This window comes from Phyllobates terribilis, unplaced genomic scaffold (assembly GCF_046119375.1).
Source record: "Phyllobates terribilis strain yellow unplaced genomic scaffold, ASM4611937v1 Scaffold_5__5_contigs__length_657084704, whole genome shotgun sequence".
In the NCBI taxonomy this organism is placed as follows: Eukaryota; Metazoa; Chordata; class Amphibia; order Anura; family Dendrobatidae; genus Phyllobates; species Phyllobates terribilis.
The window spans coordinates 71,215,974-71,238,071 of record NW_027362765.1 but is presented as its reverse complement, the minus strand read 5'-3'; the positions used below and the strand labels follow the sequence as shown (position 1 = coordinate 71,238,071).

Below are 22,098 nucleotides of genomic sequence, written 5' to 3'. Positions count from 1 at the left end.
GTCATGGCCCCGTCCTGCCCCCGGTATAACACACAATCACACTATAGTCACATACAGGGATTTATCACAGGCTCAGCACTGAGGGGGTTAATAGTAATGGGGGATCTCCACATACCTCCACCTGCAGAGCCGCACACTGGATATATGGCTGTTCTGTGTGCACAGGACCTGTGATGATGTCATACCCATGTGACCAGACTCTTGTGTGGGAGGAGCCATCCTTGGGTATGCTGTAAATGAGGAGATTTTTCCCATGTTAAGAGGCAGCAGTTGTAATCTACATATATCCAGTGTGCGGCTCTGCAGGTGGAGGTATGTGGAGATTCCCCATTACTATTAACCCCCTCAGTGCTGAGCCTGTGATAAATCCCTGTATGTGACTATAATGTGATTGTGTGTTATACCGGGGGCAGGACGGGGCCATGACTGGATGTAGTGATCATGTGAAGCCGGTAACAGCTCCGGAGATTTCTTACATGGGATCTTTATGATGTTACATCGTCATCTTCTCCCCATTCAGGTCCCTACAATATCGGATCCTCTCAGTGGAGATCTTCTATATAAGAGAATTCTCCTGATTGACCATCAAGGATGGATAGGGACAGGGACAAGATGGCGGAGAGGATATTACACCTCACCCTAGAGATCCTCTTCCGGCTTACTGGAGAGGTGAGAGATTCTGATGACGTCACATTACATCATTCTTATCTATGGGAATAACAGATGGACAGAACTGGAGAGGTGAGGACTCTGGAAATGTCTGTAGTGAGATTTATTAATATGTCTCTCCATAACCAGGATTACACAGTAGTGAAGAAGACCTCTAGTGAGCGCTGTCAGGACCCTGTGTCTGAGGGAGGGGGAAGACCCCTGAGCCCAATCACGGGGCCTCCACCTCACCCCCTGATACATGGGAACATCAATGACCAGAAGATCCTAGAACTCACCTACAAGATGATTGAGCTGCTGACTGGAGAGGTGACACTGCTGGGAATGCTGGGACATTATACAGTAACGCTATGAAGGGAACGGGGGATGACGGTATCATTGTATGTGTCAGGTTCCTATAAGGTGTCAGGATGTCACCATCTATTTCTCCATGGAGGAGTGGGAGTATTTAGAAGGACACAAAGATCTGTACAAGGACGTCATGATGGAGGTTCCCCAGCCCCTCACATCACCAGGTAATAGACAGGACTAAATACACACGGCCTATAATTATCTGGATGTAAAGAATGAATTCAGTCCCTGTATGTGTTTCCTACAGATCTATCCAGTAAGAGGGCAACACCAGAGAGATGTCCCCTTCCTCTTCTTCCACAGGACTGTAAAGAAGAAGATCCCGATGTTCCTCAGGATCATCAGGTAGATGGAGAGAAGGTGTCATGAAATCTTCCCTATGATGTGTAGAAGGCTGAGAAGGTCTTGTGTTCAGTCTTGTTTTATCCACCGGTATTAATACTGAACAGACAATTGACAATTTATTAGAGGCACCTGTGTTTCACCAATTGGAGCCTTAATGTATGAGATTAGACCAGTGACCCTGGAGTGCAGTATAAAATCTAGTGAATACATTTTCCATGGAACAGTATTGAATGTTAATCAACAACATAAACGAGGTCATCTTTTCTAGAGCAGCGAGGACCAGTATTTAAAAAATTGTCCAAGTTGTCCTAGAAAGATTTGAAGAATAATTCTAATGAACTTACGTTCTGCAGTGAAGCAAATTACAGTTGATTACAATGTGCTGAATGATTGATTAAGGTGTTAGAATGTACAATACATTATTAATTTAGCAGCAGATGAACTATAAGGGTAGAAGACCAGTTCTAGTCCTACTGTTGTCTGAGGGAAACAGTAAAGCATGACTTGTATAAAAAAAAATCGCAAAAATCAGATCACTAAGTAATGTAAAAACTTTGCCTGGTTGGATAAATCCAGATTTCTGAGGCACCATATGGAGGAGAGAGTCAAACAAATATCATTAATCTATCAACCTTTACTGTCAGGCTGGTAGAGATGGAGTAATGGTGCAGGGAATGTTTTTTTGGCACATACTGTGTCCTCTGATACCTGTACATTTAGACATTAGGGCTTTCTTACATGTAAGTTAACCAAATTCACCCCTTTATGGCAGAAGGAAAGCGCACCTTGCTATTAGGTTCGTATAGTCATGAATTTATTCTACAAATGCAAAAGCAAAGTTTTTCTTGCTTTCCCGACCTTCACAGTTCCCAAGCGTTCATTTTATACAGCATGTGTGGGACGAGGTTCAGCACATGTCAGGACCGCCATCTAAGTTGTGATAACTGCACAAAGCTATCCTGTCAGCATGGGCCAATATTCCTGAAGAACGATCTACACCTATAAGAATAGAAGACATGACAATGTTCTGTATTCTGAAGGCCAAAGGAGGTTTATCGCACTAGTATATGGGCATCTCTCATAAAAGATGGCCATTCAGTGTATGTTTTATATCTGGCGGAGATGACAGGATAAATTTGATCATAGACGATGTTGTCTGGATCTTCTCAAACATCTTCATCTGCCTGTGCCTTTCACAATCTTTGTTTCAGGGTGAAGATCTGCCCCATATTAATAATACAGAGCCATATGTGAGGGGTGATGAGCTGTGTAAAGAAGAGATTCCTACAGATAACCGCACAGGTGAGTAGTGACCACTAAATGCAGGGAAGTCACAGATTACACTCACTGTATGGTACAATTATGTCATCATTTTTTTACAGTACACAATTTTTTTGGGTGTGGATTATACTGGAAGGCAAATTTCATGCGGAAATGCCAAACTATCAGTTAACCAAGTTAAAATGGCTTTTGTTTTCGTCCTACGTTCTGTTCTTGTCTTGCAGACATGTGATTGCTGCAGCCAATAAGTGGCCAGAGCACAGACGTTACTGCTGTGATCATAGATTGGCTGCAGTGGTCACATCACTGTCTGGCCGGAAGAGGAGGTACAGAAATCAACGTGGCAGCTGGGAAGGCTTTGAAAAATGAGCGTAAGGTAATTGTTTATTCTAATATTTTAATGCATGCTGGATGGTTCAAGTTAATTAACCACAAATTTAGCATCAGGACCAGAAGAGGAGTAATAGGTAACACAGGAAATTTTAGAAAAATAAGAGAGACATAAAAAGAATTGAAAATCTGCAAAAGATGTTAGGCTGCACTTCTTGTCGACCAGCGCGTGCACCTGCTTGATATGTCTTAAGTAGAGTCAGCCCTTGTCTCCAGGCCGAAACTCAATGACTCGTTCACCTTGGCCGCTGGACCGAGGGTGATAGGCTGGAAAGAACTCTAAATTGATCAGCTATAATTCGCAAGGCGCAAGTCTAAATCTTGATCCTACATTTTGGAAAATCTGTTCGCACTCACCCAAATAACTCGATGGTCGAATGAGCTGCATAAATTGTTATATATGGTATGTTGATGTCCATAGAGAATCAGGAACAGGCACGAGAAGCAATAAACATTTGTGATTTAGTAGGTGTCAGCCAAGTTGGAGAAATGTCCCCAGAATAGAATATGCTTTCATCCTGTTAAAGAGTAGCCGTCATTTTTTATATATTTTCATAAATCAGTAGTGTGCATGAAAATAAGAAACTTTGTAATATATCATATATCAGAAGTTTGCTTCTTTCTACTTCCGGACTGGTCATTCACTCTCAATGTTCTCAATTTACAGAAAAACTGTTTTCCCTCTCCCTTTACTCAGAACTCAGATAAGAGATGCTACTGGTGCTTATAATGTTCTGTGGAGAACTGTAACTATGGATTCAGGAGAACATGCAACAGAATGTCTGTTTCTGCCTCTTGCTCCCCCTTTTTACAGTTTTAAAAGCACCAATTGTCATAGAATCATAAAATGTTAATGTTGGAAGGGACCTCCATGGCCATCGTGTCCAACCCCCTGCTCAATACAGGATTCACTAAATCATCTCAGACAGAAGTCTGTCCAGCCTCTGGTTGAAGACTTCCATTGAAGGAGAACTCACCACCTCTCTTGCCGCCTGTTCCACTCATTGATCACCCTCACTGTCAAAAACTTTTTTCTAATATCTAAACCTGTATCTTCTCCATTTCAGTTTCATTCCATTGCTTCTTGTGTTTCCATGTGCAAATTGTTACAGATCTGGGTGGTGGAACCTCTGCGCTGCGGTGCAAGGAGGGACCAGAGGGGCGTAACTAGGTATCAACTCGGACCGACCAAGGTCGTACGGCGGCTCAGTTGACTACGTGACCAGGGAAGGACTGAGCAGAGGGACCAGGTGCTACTCTGGGACCGACCTTGTATGAGAGCAGGTGACTCCCACGGGTCAGAAGGCAGGGACTGACCGGTACAGCAGATGAGCACGGCAGGCAGGCTGACGGGTGATCCGGGCAGACGGACTGGCAGACACGGCAGGTAACAAGCAGGAGCCTCCAGGTAGACTGGCTGGTAGGCACGGCAGGTAACAGGCAGGTGCTTCTAGGTAAGCGGGCTGGCAGGTACGGCAGGTAACAGGCAGGTGCTTCCAGGTAAGCGGGCTGGTAGGCACGGCAGGTAACGGGCAGGTGCTTCCAGGTAAGCGAGCTGGCAGGCACGGCAGGTAATGGGCAGGTGCTTCCAGGTAAGCAGGCGGGCAGGGCCCATAAACAGACTGGCGGACTGGACTGTAGACAGACTGTCGGGCTGGAGAGTAGACAAGCTGGCGGACTGGACTTGTAGTCAGGCTGGCGGACTGGACTTGTAGTCAGGCTGGCGGACAGGACTTGTAGTCAGGCCGGCGGACCGGACTTGTAGTCAGGCCGGCGGACCGGACTTGTAGTCAGGCCGGCGGATCGGACTTGTAGTCAGGCCGGCGGATCGGACTTGTAGTCAGGCCGGCGGACTGGACTTGTAGTCAGGCCGGCGGGCCGGACTTGTAGTCAGGCCGGCGGGCCGGACTTGTAGTCAGGCTGGCGGGCTGGACTTGTAGTCTGGCTGGTGGGCTGGACTGGTAGTCAGGCTGGCGGGCTGGACTGGTAGTCAGGCTAGCAGTGGGACCTGAGGGCTTAAGCAGAGTTTAACACACAAAGCTACAACCTTGCATGGGCAGCTCCATTTTGGAGGAGGTGCCTTTTATATGAGAGGTCCTCCGGCCATTGGCCGGGGACTCCTTAGGACAGCGCGCACGGCCCCTTTAAGAGGGAGGGAGCGCGCGCCCTAAGCACAATGCCCGGGAAGCTGCGCGCGCCAGCAGCAGCAGAAGCGCTGGAGTACGCGGGGCGGGGAGCGCGGCGGTAAGAGGGACGACGTCTCTGCCTGTCAGGGGGCAGAGACGCCGATACTACACAAATGAGAATAAGGATGATCCTTCTACACAGAGACGACCCTTCAGATATTTGTAGGCATTTGTTATCTTGTATCTCAATAAATGGGAAAATCTGTCTTCAATAAATACAGATTTTACTTCTTCTGAATTAATATAATCCTATAATAATTATTTTAATAACAATTTTATTTCTATAACATCAACATATTCCGCAGCACTTTACAATTAAGCGGGGACATGTACCAACAATAAAGATGATACAAAGTAACACATCGTTCAGCAGTTACAGGAGGAGTGACGGTCCTGCTCGCAACCTACAATCTATAAGTAAATAGGGGGCACAATAGGTAGAACGCGCTCGTCATGTATGGTGCAGCCATCAATGTAATAAATAGGGGTTTTCATATACAGCTGCATGATCCAGTCATCAGCCAGGATCTGTCTAAGTGCAGTTGAAGTGACCGCGGGCAAGGCCGCGCATTGGTATCTATGATCTGTCCCAGCAAGATCCCCACACACAGACTCTATCTTGATAACCGTATCTTTACTCGTATACATTTTTAACACAGCAAAGAAAAACAATAAATGACAACCGTAAATGTTCACAGCAATAACGTGTACTTATAAGCTGACCCTCACTGTCCCTACTCACACGTTACCAGTCCTTTACTCCAGAAGGATGTGTCCCCTGTCGCAGGCCTGTCTGTCTTTGCAGGAGGGCGTCCCAGACGGAAAAAAAAAAACAGGAACAGCAGAATTCGCGGAAAGAAAGGAAGGGATACTTCGGCCTCTCGCCAGAGCTCCCGCTTACAGTCTCTCTGATCCGAATAGAAGCTCTGGTGGGTCCCCTTATGTAGTCCACACTCCAGTAGCAGGGAGTGTAACAGCTGAATCCTTCAGCAGTGCAGAAGCTGGGGAAGGCTCCGAGGATATGGTGTTAGATAGAAGAAATCACGTTGAGAGTCTCTCCTGCACCACACACGAGGGCCTGCACACCGTCCTGGCTCTTTTCACAGACCACAGCAGACTCTTCGCGCACTTTTTCCTGCTTCTCACTTTGGTCACGTGACGCTCTAGGGCGGGACACAGGAGGCTCAGTCTTTTTCTCTGTCATCACACCCTGCGCAGGTGCAACCTCTGGCCACAAGGTGGCAACATCATCCTGTGTAATCACTTCTGTAACAGGCTCTATATCAATTATCACAGAACAGCCAGAGCCGGCCAGCTCACTACACAGTTACCATGTGCTATTGGGTCCATAGAGGATGTGGAGAGAGATGAGTAGGAGGGACCAGATTCTGAGGAAAATTTAGAATGAAGGAACAGGGGAGAGTTAGATTAGTGAAGTGAGGTAATAGGCGTCTAAAGATATGTGCTTTTAAAGCACGCTTAAAAAATATGGGGGCTAGGTATTTGTCGAATCATCTGGGGTAATGCATTCCAGAAAACAGGCACAGCATGAGAGAAGTCTTGGAAACGGAGATGTGGGATTTGGATTATGGAGAATGTTAGTCTTAGATCAGTTGCAAAATGGAGGGCACAGGTAGGGTAGTAGACGGAGATGAGCAAGGAAATGTATGGTGGTGCTGAACTGTGAAGAGCTTTGTGGGTGAGAGAGATAAGTTTATATTGTATTCTGTAGCGAGTTGGCAACTAGTGCAACAACTGGCACAAAATGGAGGCATCAGTGTAGAGGCTGGACAAAAATACGACCCTAGCTGCCACATTCAGGACAGATTGGAGAGGAGAAAGTTTTTTAAGAGGGAGACCGATCAGTAGAGAGTTGCAGTAGTCTAAATGAGAATGGAAAAGAGCGACAATAACAATTTTTGCAGTTTCAAAGGTGAGAAAACGGTCAGATTCTGGAGATGTTTTTAAGATGCAGGTGGCATGAGCGAATACAGAATCACAAATATCGAGTTTTTGTGGTTATTACAAACAATAAAAACCTACAAAAAAATTTGAATAACCACTCAGGAATTAATATAAATATATTTTTTCTTAATATATGAAATTCTTAAAAAGATAAGGGGACAATTAGTTGTACATTTAGAACATGGTATTGCATGAGACTACAAAAATAGAATTAGACTTACCGGTAATTCTGTTTCTATGACCCTCCACGACAGCACACCTGAAGGTTGCCTCCCCATCCTAATTAGGGACAGGAAAACAAGAGGTTAAATAGCCCCTCCCCGCTACCATCCCCAGTGTTTTCAAAGGACCACACAGTATGAATGCTCTAAATATTTTATTAACACTGAGGATTTTTCCATCAACAAGGAAAGGGCGGGAATTACCCGTGCTGTCGTGGAGGGTCTTAGAAACCAAATTACCGGTAAGTCTAATTCTATTTTCTTCAATCCCCTCCACGACAGCACACCTGGAGTAATACCAAAGAATGAATTTAAGGGAGGGACAACGGCCTGAAGGACTTTCCTTCCAAATGCTAAATCTCTATTTGACATTACATCTAATTTATAATGTTTAGCAAAGGTATGGACAGATGACCACGTAGCTGCCCTGCAAATCTGCTCGATGGATGCGCTAGCCTTTTCAGCCCAAGAGACCGACATAGCTCTAGTAGAATGAGCTTTCAAGGATTCCGGAGGAGGCAAATATTGAACTATGTATGTTTCACAAATTGCTTTCTTAATCCAATTTGCTAGCGTATTTTTTGCAATTTTCTTCCCTTTATTGGGGCCTCCATATTGAACAAATAAGTTCTGATCCTTCCTCCAAGTTTCATTCTCACTCAAGTAGTGGATTATAGTCCTTCTTACGTCCAATGCGTGGAATTCTTCTTCCTTGCTATTTGATGGATTTTGACAGAAAGACGGAAGAATAATGGGATTGAGACATATGAAAATTAGATGACACCTTGGGAAGAAAAGAAGGTTCCAACTGGAGGATGATCCTGTGCTCCAAAATACGACAATAAGGTTCTCTGATAGACAGGGCTTGGATTTCACCCACTCTCCTGGCTGTAGTCAGAGCTATAAGCAATGCCGCTTTCCAAGACAATTTGTCTATATGTGCCTCGGCTATTGGCTCGAAAGGATGCATAGCTAGGCCTCTAAGAACGATGTTGAGATCCCAAGGTGGAACTATTTTAGCTCTTGTTGGATTTATCCGAGAAGCAGCTGTCATGAACCTCTAAATCCATCTGTTCTGGGCCAAATCAGTATCAAAATAGGAGCTTAATGCCAAGACTTGGACCTTAAGTGTGTTTGGTCTCAATCCTTTAGACAGACCGTTCTGTAGGAAATCCAAGATTCTGGCCATGTCAGGCCGAAAGGGATCTAATAGACGAGGTTCATACCATAATTTGAAAGCTTTCCAGACTTTTTCATAGATGGAATTCGTGACCTGTTTTCTGCTTTTCTGCAGTGTATGGATCACCTCTACTGAGAAGCCTCTGGCTCTTAAGAGGGCGGTCTCAGAAGCCAAGCCGTTAGAGACAGATTTTGAGGGGCCGGATGGTAGATCTGGCCCTGATGCAGCAGATCGTGGATTTGAGAAAGCATCAACGGATACTCCATTTTTAGACTTGCTCAGTGTTCCAAACCATGCTCTTTTTGGCCACATTGGGGCTATTAGAATCGTCTTGACTCTTTTCGACCTGATTTTTTGTAAGGTCCTTGGTATTAACGGAATCGGGGGAAAAGCATAAGCAAGCCCGACTTCCCAAGGGTGAGCGAATGCATCTATCCCTGTTGCTGAATCCTCGGGGTCCAAGGAGAAAAAGGCTCTTACTTTTGCATTTTTCTGGTTCACAAACAGATCCACATCTGGGTATCCCCACTTTTGTACAATCATCTGAAATATCTTTGAGTTCAGACTCCACTTCCCTGGATGAATGTCTTTCCTGCTCAACAGATCTGCCTGATAGTTGTTGGAGCCCCTCAGGTGCAGAGCCGACAAGGATAGTAGATGATGCTCCGCCCAGTGGAAGATCCTTTCTCAGATCATTTGCAATCTCCTGTTTTTTGTACTTCCCTGATGTCTTAAGTGGGCTACAGTTGTCATATTGTCCGAGTAGACGCTGACATGTGACCCCTGAAGTAGAGAATTGGCCGCCCATAGGGTTTCCTCCACCGCTTTCAGTTCTCTTAGGTTTGAGGATTGTTCTGCTATTTCTTGTGACCAGACTCCTTGAAAGGCCACGTGGGAGACTACTGCTCCCTATCCCCTTTTGCTTGCGTCTGTCTTGACCGATAACAAGGGAAAAAAAACCCCTATAATATAACACATAGACTGATAATATATAAAATGTAACATTTATTATTGATATATTAAAAACAATAAAAGATACATAAATATAATAAGGGAAAGGAAACAACACAAACAAAGGTCGCTGGGATTGACAGCTATAGTACATATAAGAATATTCGCCAATGAATCAAATCCTCGTTAAAGCCCAGGCGAAACGCGCGTTGGATTCAGGTCTTACGGGTCAGTACAGCTCTGTCATCCTTACTTACTCTATATTCCGTTTTACCATACTCATACACTCTGCTGCTTTATTGATTGTTCTGTACTGTGAGTTTATCTATTAACACTTTGTACTTTATGTAAATCTCACATGATTACTTGCAGTGCGGATCTTTTATATATTTGCAGCATGTGATTGAATTTGATTCATTGGCGAATATTCTTATATGTACTGTAGCTGTCAATCCCGGCGACCTTTGTTTGTGTTGTTTCCTTTCCCTTATTATATGTATGTATCTTTTATTGTTTTTAATATATCAATAATAAATGTTACATTTTATATATTATCAGTCTATGTGTTATATTATAGGTTTTTGCTGTTTATGCAGACACATGGGCATTTTGATATTTTTGTGCGATTCATTTTATTGATTGTCGATAACAAGGGAAGTTGAATCCATGCCGAACCTTTCTCCAGATTTCCTGGAGAGAGCCACCACCTTAAAGATGCTTTACCTTCTCTGGCAGATGAGTCCTGCTGGTGAGGGAACTTGAAGATCTGTCCCAACAGGAAAGGATGTAGTTTTGAAGGACCCTTGAATGCGCTTGACCCCAAGGTGCCGCTTGAATACATGAGGTCATGGTCCCGAGGACAGACATGGCGAATCTTATTGAAACTCTGCTCCGGTTCTTCAGTGCATAAACTTTCGACCTTAACTGAATTTGTTTTTCTTTTGTCAGAAAAGAGGCTTGCTGCTGAGAATCCAGGAGAATTCCCAAGAAAGTCTTCCTGGTGGAGGGAATCAGATCTGACTTCTTGTAATTTATCAGCCATCCCAATGATTCCAGAATCTGGAGGGTCATCTGAAGGTCTCTTTCCAAACTTGAAACTGAGGGAGCCATCACTAAAAAATCGTCTAAATAAGGGACGATGCTGATATTCCGTCTTGTTAGACAACCTACCACCTCTGCCATGATCTTTGTAAACAGACGGGGTGCCAACGAGATTCCGAAGGGGAGTACATTGAATTGAAAATGAAGTACCTTTTGGTTCTGATTTAAGGCAAATCTGAGAAATTTCCTGTAGGCTGGGTGAATTGGCACATGGTAGTATGCCTCTTGCAGGTCTATTGTTGCCATGACAAATCCTTTCCCAATCAACGGAATCGTGGACCTTATCGACTCCATCTTGAACCTTCTGTATTTCACATATTGGTTGTGATGTTTTAGATTGAGGATTATCCTGTAGGAACCTGAAACCTTTTTCAACAGAAACACTCGAGAATCATGACCTTCTCCTTGTTCCATGCGAGGCACTGATGATATAACTCCCGAGTTTTGCAGATTCTGAAGACCTGTCATTAGGAACTTGTGTAATCTTGCACCAGTAAAGAAGTTACTTCTACCATTCTTGGAGGGTAGGTAGCAAAGTCTATTTCGGCTCCTACCGCCACCATGTCCAGGATCTTCCTGTCTGAAGATATTAGCTGCCACTGTGGAAGGAAGCTTGCAATCCTGCCTCCTACCTTCTTGGCGTCATTGTCTTTCTTGCCTAGATATTTTTTCCTCTTCCCCCTTTTGAGTAACTCCAGCGACAGGTTTTACCCTTGCCTCTATACTGAAATGCTTGCTGCTGTTGCTGCTGAGGAGGAAGAAATGGTCTCTTCCTGAAGTTTCTTGAAATCTTCAGCTCTGGCAGAGACTTCTTCTTGTCGGATGCTTTCTCCAGCGGCTCGTCCAAGACTGCTCCAAACATATACTCTCCTTTAAACGGGATGGAACAAAGCTTAGACTTTGATGCGTTTCCCCATTCCACATCTTCAACCATAGAGCTCTTCTTGTGGAATTAGATAAGGCCGCCGATCTTGCCGCAATCTTGACAGACTCCGCTGAGGCATCAGCTAGGAATCCAGTGGCCTTTTGCAGAAAAGGAAGAGATGCCAGGAGGTCCTCCCGAGGAGTACTTTTCCAGAGATGTTCCTCTAGTCGTTGTAGCCAGAGAAACATGGAACGAGCTACACAAATCGAAGCGATATTCGTCTTCAGTGAAGCCGCCTATGTTTCCCATGTCTTCCTTAGCAGACTGTCCATCTTCCTATCCATAGGATCCTTCAGCTGGGACGAGTCTTCAAAGGGAAGGGTTGTTTTCTTCGCTACCCTTGCCACTTAATTTCCGTCCATAGCTTAGCCATATTTTCATCCAGAGGGAATCTATCCTTAATTTCTCCTATAACACTAAGCCTTTTTTCAGGTGACTCCCATTCATCCATTATTAGACTCCGAATGTTGTCATGCACCGGGAACACTAACTTCTTCTTGGATTTCAGACTCCCAAACATCTCGTCCTGAACTGTACGGGTTTTCTTCTGCCACCTACATAGTGTCTCTCATCTGCGACAACAATTATTCCATATTTTCGGCAGGAAAGTAATATTTCTTATCCTCCTCATGATCTTCACTTAGGACCCCTTCCTCAGGTTCCTCCATGGATCCCAATTCTTCTGAATCAGAGGTATCCCTAACCGTATACTTTCTCTTTTTCGGTGGAGATGGACCCTCAGATCTGGCTTGTGAGAACGACTGCGAGAAGGAGACTAGGGAGGATTGTATTTCCTGCCGAACAATTCCCCTGACTTCTTCCATAAGGGAAGGCTGTTCCTCCTTCACAATGCTGTTAGTGCTTTTCTGGAATAGGGGTTTCTTATACCCTGAAGTAAGCTTTTTCCTACAAATGGCACATAAGCAAATTGTAGCATTTTCTCCCACTCTCGGGGCAGTATCCTTGTCTCCCTAAAATTTAAAAAGGGGAGATTTAAAATACATTTTGGGATCCTGCTCAAAAGAGAGTGGGGAACAACCTTGCCCCTAAGTACTTACAGGGGCCGGGTTAGCACTGGGCTCTGCAGACGCAGGCTTTGAAATAACACCCTCCATAGCAGCAGAATATTCTGTCCTACCTTAATGGTGTCTTCTCATCTGGGTCTTTTATAGAGGAGACCGAGATCCAGCGGCAAATTTCTACCTATTCAGTGAAAGATCCTCCATTCCTGGGCAAAATCGCGGTTTTCAGTTTGAATTTCCCGCCGCGGCCCCATGCGTTCCACGGTGGAACGCAACCAGAAGTGACGTCCCGCAGGCCGAATACCTGACTTCCGGCGCATCCTGCATGCGCGCGAGAACGCTGCCATGGAGGACAGAGGAGACTCCGGCTGGGGAGCTACAGGAGGCCCCCAGCCCCCAAACCCCACTCAGCTATACCTGTAGGCGCAGGCGAGTGATGGGGTCCCGCACCAGAGGGAACGGGATCTGCCAGGAAAGGAAGGCCGGAGTTGATCACTTCCTGCAGCCCGGCACAGGTAAATTTAATAACGCCCTGCTCGCCGGCCGCAGCCACCCTAGGAAACCTCTTCATCCCATAGGGAGAGGAAAACACTGGGGATGGTAGCGGGGAGGGGCTATTTAACCTCTTGTTTTCCTGTCCCTAATTAGGATGGGGAGGCAACCTCCAGGTGTGCTGTCGTGGAGGGGATTGGAGAAATAATAGGTAAATTATAATAACATGTTGCAGGACGAGAGAAAATAAGCTCACACTCACTCATAATCTAGTGGCTATTACACCAATCAACATTCCAATACATCTCAATACAAGAGCAATGATGTCAATGGTAACGTACCATATGTGTCGTGAAAGATACCAAGGAGTAAGGACCCCGGGACTCCAAAGCATGCTTCGCCTTGGCTTTTTCAACGATTCAATGTTATGAATTGAGAAGTGAAAGATGAGTAAAAGAGGAGAAAGAAACAGATTTCTCTGATAAGATATATTGTAAAGTCCCTTACTTTTATATTGATTTATGAAATAAAAATTGAAGTAACGGTTACTCTTTAAATTAAGTTCTTTCTAGGAGGGATGTCACAGATGTGACCTGGAGTCACTGGGAGAACACAGCTAGGGACAATGATGAAAAGAGGATCAGTAGAGTGGTCAGTATTTTCAAAAGGACGAGATTGGGCAGTTTTAACATTCTTGTCTACAAGGCAAAAATTTAGGTAAAGATCAAAGTATGAGAACAAGAAGAACTTGCAAACTTGCTGAGGATTCAAGCGATGAGCAGATATGGTCTGTATAGGCTTGCCTTGGTGATGAGCCCTTACCATAGAAGTCTCCATTTCTCCCAAGCCAGTATGATAACAAGCAGGTCTGAGTCACCAATGCTGGAATTCTTCACATTGCAGATAAAAACTCATGGGAAGAATTTTTATTTATTTATTTTACTCACTTATATAGCGCCATTAATTCCACAGCGCTTTACAGACATTATTGTCCCCATTGGGACTCTCAATCTAAATTCCCTATCAGTATGTCTTTGTAGTGTGGGAGGAAACCGAAGAACCCGGAGGAAACTCATGCAAACACGGGGAGAACATACAAACTCCTTGCAGATGTTGTCCTTGGTGGGTTTTGAACCCAGGACCCCAGCTGCAGTGCTAACTACTAAGCCCCCGTGCTGCTCATATCATCAGTTTAAATTTTTTTGTTATATTTCCTTAAGGCAGAAGAGCCCCACACTATTAGTGTGTTTACTTCCAAGCAGAAAGGCGTAAAGGGATCAGGCTCAGGCTGATGGAAAACTTAAGCAGAGATACATACCTGTTTTAAGCTAAGATAAGCTGCTTCAGCCTAAGGAGTCCAGTTCTTAGAGTTGAACATTTTCTTGGTTACTGCGTTGATGCGGGTCACCAAAGATGAAAAGAGGGGATAATCAGAAAGTGAGAATTAGCAAACCCAAAAAAACATTGGAATGCTCATAGACCCTGTGGACCAAGACCCTTAAAGAATCACTCCCACCAAACTTCTAATTACCTAAACCTGTGTGAATGTATATGTAGTGTAGCGTACATGCAGTAATATACGCGCTGATCGACGTCCTCCCAAACTACCAGCGCTACTCTAGTCCTTTTCTGGGTCATGTGATGGATATTCCGACTTGTCGGATCACATTAGGGTTTTATATGTGAGCCAGAAGTCAATTTTACAATGTGAACCTATGCAGCTATTTCTATTATACTTTTCCTCTGATTGTTCAACTCCTGATTTTGGCAAATACTGGTGTAAAATACTTACCAAATGCTGAATGTGTGAACATGGCCTAAAAGTGACTTCCAGGTCACATGCAAGTCGGAATAGCCGTCTTGTGACCCATAAGAGGACCTGAGCCATGGTGGAAACCAGAGAACATATCAATCAGTGAGTATATTAACACACATTACAATACATATATGTTTACAAGGGTTTAGGCTAGAGGAGAGGATATTAAGAATTGAATATATGGAGGATATTATGAAAGGATATTAAGAATGGAACATCTTCTTTCAGAGGTCAGAATTACAGAACCTTTTCGCTGGTCTGCAGCCTATCTATTGAACTTAATACTGGTCAAAACAATAATCTGTTAAATATAAAATTTCTGATGATCATGAACAATAACTGGAGGATGAGAAGTCTTAGCTTGCAAACCTTAGTCTTTGGCAGTAGCAGTCTGCTCCTCTGGCCTCAACTTCCTGCTTGCCAAAGGGTCAGGCAATACAGTTTAACAGTTCAAACTAAAAGCATCATGGCGCTGTAGGCCCAAATTGTGCATTCTCTGATGCTGCAAACAGGTTAGTGAGCTAGAGGCCATTGACCATGAAGAATGGGCTATTATTGCAGAAGCTACAAGAAGCTGGTGTCTGGCTGCACATCACCTTTACAGCAGGTTATAACAGCCAAATGTTGCTTTAATAAGCACTAAAAATGTTTGCTAGAAATAAATCTGAGGCTGCAGGAGTCCCTAAAAGAGACATTTTGTTTTGAACTTGGAGAAACCACTTGTTATATTAGTTGTGTTGAGCTATTTAAATAGTTCTTGCTTCATTGGTTTATTGCAAACTGCAGTGGTGAGATGGACATCACCTAGAAGCATGGACTTATGATTCTCCACTGTTAAAAAATGTACCTAGAAAAGGCTGGTGGCAGGCTCACTACAACATAAATCAATAGCAAAAAAGAAGCAAGACAAAAATATATCTCATACCCTACCATAATTATATATAAATTATTTTTGATCAAAAAAAGTATACAAGCCGTCCCACCAGCGGCAAGGTGACCCTAAATTGGGACGGTACCTATACTGCCTATATTAAAAACCTGGTCTGGAGTTGGGACCCGGTCCTATTTGTCTACCCTTTTATATGCATTATTTCAACTTTGATATACAGTAAGGTTTTTAATATAGGCAGTATAGGTACCGTCCCAATTTAGGGTCACCTTGCCGCTGGTGGGACGGCTTGTATACTTTTTTTGATCAAAAATAGTTCACTAAGTACCCTATATTTATTATGCAACTTTGCTTTACATTTATATATAATTATGGTAGGGTATGAGATATATTTTTGTCTTGCTTCTTTTTTGCTAGTGTGAACATGCCTCTGTTTCTTGTATGTCTGCCATCTTAGACCTCAGTTCACATTGTCTGGTAACATAAATCAATGAAGACGTTGGATATGAAAAACGACCTTTAGATGTATGTATTGCTTGTGAGCGGCGCTATCACTGGACGCTCACAGGCATCAGCCGCCTTTGGCATCCACTGATGACACGTCAAGTTCCGGCTGCAGCCGGGCGTTACTCAGTGCTACGTTCCACGGTGGATGCTGGGCTGTGGGCGGGGTTACCCCGCGCGTCACACCCAGCATCCAACCCGCGCTTTCCCAATGAATGAGGAGAGTGAAAGCTGACTAAGGCCTCATGCATTTTACATCTACATCCATGTTTTCACGGATAGAACACATACCTGCTCCTAGTCTACGGGGCCGTTCGCATGTCCAAGCTTTTTTGGAGTTCTGGATAAAACTTACCCATTCAAATCAATGGGGCCATGAAACAAAATAGACAGTACACAGATGGCATCCACGTGTTATCTGTGTTCTGTCCATTTTTTTACTGTTTAACAGGAGCAAGAAGACTTGATTTCATTTTTTTATTCATACAAGAAAGATGAATGCCACACTGATGTTAACAATTGACACTTTGTCCAAACACTGATGAAAATCGATCTGTTTCTTGCGTACAATAAAAATTATATCTTAGTTGATTTTTACTAAAATTTGTGTAAAAAGGTTGATACATAATAATATATTTAATAATATAATTTCCAGGCATTGCTCTTGAAAAATAATAAAATTACTTTTATTCTTGGCAGATGAGAACACCCGGAGCTCAGAGGGACATCTGATATTTTCAGATTTTGAAGTACATGATCATGGTCCTCCAGGACTTAACAGCAAACATCTGTCATCTTTTCAACAGTTATTATCTTCTGATTCATCACAAACTGTTAAGTCAAATAAAAATAACAAAGGTGATGGTGAACATCAAAGATCTCAGACAGGGGAGAAGCCATATTCATGTTCCGAATGTGGGAAATGTTTTACACAGAAATCAGATCTTATTAGACATAAGAGAATTCACACAGGGGAGAAGCCATTTTCATGTCTAGAATGTGGGAAATGTTTTACAGATAAATCAAATTTTGTCAGACATCAAAGAATTCACACAGGGGAGAAGCCATTTTTATGTACAGAATGTGGGAAATATTTTACTAACAAATCAGATTTTCTTAAACATCAAAGAATTCACACAGGGGAGAAGCCATTTTTATGTTCAGAATGTGGGAAATGTTTTACAAATAAATCACAACTTGCTGCACATCAGAGAACTCACACAGGGGAGAAGCCATTTTCATGTTTAGAATGCGGGAAATGCTTTACAGAGAAATCAGATCTTGTTAGACATCAGAAAGGGCACTCGGGACAGAAAGATATTTCATGTTCAGAATGTGAGAAATGTTTTATAAAAAGATCACATCTGATTACTCATCAGAGAATTCACACAGGGGAGAAGCCATTTTTATGTTCCGATTGTGGGAAATGTTTTACTCAGAAATCACATCTTGTTACACATCAGAGAGCTCACAAATTTGAGAAGCCATTTACTTGTTCAGAATGTGGAAAATGTTTCGGACAGAAATCACATCTTCTTAACCATCAAAGACTTCACAAAGGGAAGTAGTTTCTTTTTAGTTTTATTTGTTTTATTGATAAATTGTAGTAAAGGGGAAAGTAAAGTGTCACATTTACACAAGAGAGGGAAAGTATATTCGAGCAAATGGACAATTTTCCCAATGGGCCATGAGAAAATTGGACTGTTGTGAAGGGCTGAATCAACTGGTTGCACTTAATTCTGCTAGGTTTTCTCGTTTTATAAACAGCACTGAATTATTGGTTTGGATTAGTTGATAATGGTTAGAATAAATGTTTTAGTAAACTTTATTGTAACATGCATTATCAGTAGCACTTATCAATTATATTGGTAATACATATTGGTTAAGCATTTTTCAACTTTCATGGATCCATAGTAGGGTCACGTCACATATGAATGAGGTACAAATATCTTTTGACATGGCCGAAAACATGCTTCTGGAACAGAATGATCCCCATTGTTTTCCACAAGCACACCTTGGGCTGGATGATATTTGGCCAAATAATGAGGCATCAACTTATTCACATCCTTGCATACCATGGACCTGAATCCGGATCCTTTGGTAGAGTTTATTTACAAGTAGGACAATGGAGAGCCAAACTTCTTGTTACTGAGATGACATGGCTGGGAGACAAGCATGTACATTGTAGGGAGTGCGGGCAGATAGACGCATACACTACATTTAGCTCCATCAGATAGGTGTGTATATTAAGAGAAACGGCAGACAGACACACTGTGTGTAACGTGTTGTGTGCACGTGATCTGTGTCTAAGGGTTATGTCTGTGCAGCTCAGGAGGTCACTGAGTCCAAGAACTGCTGAAACACTGCTGCTTATTAAAATTGATTTCCAGACCTTTGACTGTTTTAGTCTGAGGGACATACTTTGGCTATGTGTGATTTACAGAACTAACTGATTATTATGAACTGTAAGCACTTATCAATAAACATCTAGAACCCAAATTCTCAAAAAGTTAGGACGCTGTATAAATTGTAAAGAAAACAAGCATGCAATGATTTGGAAATATCTTATAGCCATATTTTATTCACAACAGAACATAGAATACATATCAGCAGTTGAATGTTGGACATTTTTCCATTTCATTTGAAATAATTAACTAATTTAGAAATTAATTGTAGCAACACATCTCAAAAAAGTTGTGCCCGGGCCATATCTATCATTGTGTAGCATCCCCTTTTCTTTTTACGACATTCTGTAGAGATCTGGGATGTGAGGAGATGAATTGCTGGAGTTTTGGGAGAGGAATGTTGTCCCGTTCTTGTCTGATGTACGATTCACGCTGATCCTCAGCTTTGGGTCTTCTTTCCCAGATTTTTCATTTCTAACACACCAAATGTTTTCTATTGGTGAAAGGTGTGCACTGCAGGCAGCCGGTTCATCCCCAGAACTCTTCTTTTGCTAAGCTATGCTGTTATGATGGAGGTAGTATGTGGTTTAGTATTGACTTGTTGAAATATACAAAGTCTTCCTTGAAATAGACGTCTGGATGGAGCATATGTTGTTTTAAACCTCTACACAATGCTCAGCATTGATGGCATCTTTTAGGATGTGCAATCTGCTCATGCCATAGGCAATAATGTAACCCCATGCCATCAGAGATGTAGGCACTGTGTGCTGATAACAAGCTGGATGGTCCCTCTCCTCCTGAGTCCTCAGGACACTGGGTCCAAGGTTTCCACAAAGAATTTCACATTTTGACTCATCTGACTGCAGAACAGTTTTCCATTTTGCTTCAGTCCTTTTTAAATGAGCTTTGGCCCAGAGAAGATGGCAGCATTTCTGTTTGTGTTGATATATGACTTCTTTGCATGAAAGAGCTTTAACTTGTATTTGTGGATTGCACGGCGAACTGTTTTCACAAACAATGATTTCTAGAAGTATTCCTGAGCCCATGCAGTGACCTACATGACCGAATAATTCCTGTTTTTAATGCAATGCCGCCTGAGGGCCAGTAGATCATGAGCATCCAGTATTGACCCTCAGCATTGCCTCTTTTGCACATGGATTTCTCCTGTATCTCTGACTCTTTTGATGATATTATCTACTGTAGATGGTGGTATATTCAAAGTCTTTCCAATTTTATGTTGAGAAAAATTTTTCTGAAATTGCGCCACAATTTTTAGGTGAAGTTGATCACAGAGTGGTGAACTCTGACTATCTTTGCTTCTGGGAGACTCTGCCTCTCTAACATGCTCTTTTTATATACAGTCATGTGACTTAGTTGAAAATTGGCCCTCCAGCGGTTTTTTTTATTAGTACCACTTGTGTTTAAAGCTTTTTACCAACTCTGTTCCCAATTTTTTTTTGAGATGTGTTACTGCTATCAATTTCTAAATGAGTTATTTTTTTCCAAACTAAATGGAAAATTAAAATATGGTTAAGAGATTTCCAAATCGTTGCATTCTTGCTTTCTTTACATTTTACATCCCAACTTTTTTTTTAATTGGGATTGTATTATAAAGTAATAGAATCAAAATAACACCTACATATCATGTATAAAATATTATATTTAAAAATACAGTATAAATGCATGTTAAATGGATTGTCCAGTGTCTGTATACGTGATCAGGACAGTGCCCAGCATGTCTCATTATATTATCAGTATCCTATTAATTAGATGAGACAAGCTGAGTCCATGTCTGATGTCAGATCAGATGGAAGTGAGAGGCTTAGGAAAACTTTAAAACCTGTTATCAATCATTATTAAACATCTGCTTTTAAAGCTTATATGCTAGTGTTTAGATCTTTATTTCATTATTTTTTAGATGTTAAAATATTTTATCAGAACAAGAGATGAGTGGATCTTTTGAAACTTAAATTCGCTGACTTTGCAGAATATTTCCAAAAAATTTGATTTGCAGCAAATAAATACTTGCGAATATCAATACTTGAAAGCTTGTAATTGCTTGAAAATTACGAGGAGAGAGAGAACCCTGCAGAAAATAAGAGCTCACGCTCTACAGTAGAGAGAGGGCCCGGCTGACCAAAAGAGCTTATACTCTACAGTAGAGACAGAGAACCCTGCTGACCATAAGAGCTTACATTCTACAGGAGAAAGAGAGAGAGGACCCTGCTGACTTTAAGAGCTTACACACTACATGAGAAAGAGAGAGAGGACCCTGCTGACAATAAAAGCTTACACTCTACAGAAGAGAGGACCCTGCAGACCATAAGAGCTTACACTCTACAATAGAGAGAGGACCTTGCTGACCATAAGCGGTTATACTCTACAGAAGAGAGAGAGGAACCTGCTTACCTTAAGCGCTTACACACTACATGAGAAAGAGAGAGAGGACCCTGCTGACAATAAAAGCTTACACTCTACAGAAGACCCTGCAGACCATAAGTGCTTACACTCTACAATAGAGAGAGGACCCAGCTGACCATAAGAGCTTAAACTCTACAGTAGAGAGAAAGAGGACCCGCTTACCATGAGATCTTATACTTTACAGAAGAGAGGACCCTGCTGACCATAAGAGAATACACTCTACAATACAGAGAGAAAACTCCGCTTACTATAAGGGGTTATAGTCTACAGAAGAGAGAGAAGACCCTGCTGACCATAAGATTATACACTCTACAGTAGAGAGAAAGAGGACCTGCTTACCATAAGAGTTTATACTCTACAGAAGAGAGAGAGAGGACCCTGCGGACCATAAGAGCATGTACTCTACAGTAGAGAGAAAGAGGACCCGCTTACCATAAAAGGTTATACTCTACAGAAGAGAGCAAGGACCCTGCTCACCATAAGAGCTTACACTCTACAGTAGAGAAAAAGAGGACCCGCTTACCATAAAAGATTACACACTATAATAGAGAGAGAGGACCCTGCTGACCATAAGAGTTAACACTCTATAGCAGAGAGACAAAACAAAAAAAGTACACATATTTGGTATTGCCATGTCCATTGTGAACTGATCTATAAATCTGTCCTATTTAATGCCCTATACTGAATACTAAACAAATAAAAAATATTTCAAAAACTATGTTTTTTCATTATACCAACAAACAAAAATGGCATAAAATGCAATCAAAAAGTCATATGTAAACAAAAATGGTATCCATTAAAAAATCATCTTGTCCCACAAAAAAACACACTCCCAGTCAGCTCCGTGAACAGAAAAAAAGCTATATTTCTCAGAATATGACAATGTAAATCAATTTTTTTTCAATAGTTTTTATTGTGTAAAGGCAGCAAAATCTAAAAACAAAACTACATAAATGTGGTATCATTGTAATCGTACTGACCCAA

The 22,098-nt window shown here is 42.4% G+C and overlaps 2 protein-coding genes across 2 annotated transcripts in view; one reads left to right on the top strand and one right to left on the bottom strand.

Moving 5' to 3' along the window:
• LOC141271462 (uncharacterized) overlaps positions 1-22,098 on the bottom strand; it is an 89,154-nt gene that overhangs the window by 38,431 nt on the left and 28,625 nt on the right. The window contains 1 exon segment of the mRNA XM_073681533.1: positions 10,791-11,101. Within this exon segment, the coding sequence (XP_073537634.1) occupies positions 10,791-11,101 (311 nt within the window).
• Positions 164-21,686, top strand: LOC141270750 (uncharacterized). The gene is made up of 7 exons (XM_073680858.1): positions 164-312; positions 521-669; positions 799-978; positions 1,061-1,184; positions 1,268-1,365; positions 2,577-2,667; positions 16,988-21,686. The coding sequence occupies exons 2-7, from the start codon at positions 592-594 to the stop codon at positions 17,854-17,856; spliced, it is 1,440 nt and encodes a 479-aa protein (XP_073536959.1). The 5' UTR covers positions 164-312; positions 521-591; the 3' UTR covers positions 17,857-21,686.

What these genes read in the sequence shown, in the direction of transcription:
- LOC141270750 (XM_073680858.1), top strand. Translation starts at nt 592, where the DNA reads ATGGATAGGGACAGGGACAAGATGGCGGAGAGGATATTACACCTCACC. An exon ending in TTGAGCTGCTGACTGGAGAG is followed by an intron (nt 979 to 1,060) that starts GTGACACTGCTG and finishes TGTATGTGTCAG; the next exon opens with GTTCCTATAAGGTGTCAGGA. An exon ending in CCAGCCCCTCACATCACCAG is followed by an intron (nt 1,185 to 1,267) that starts GTAATAGACAGG and finishes TGTTTCCTACAG; the next exon opens with ATCTATCCAGTAAGAGGGCA.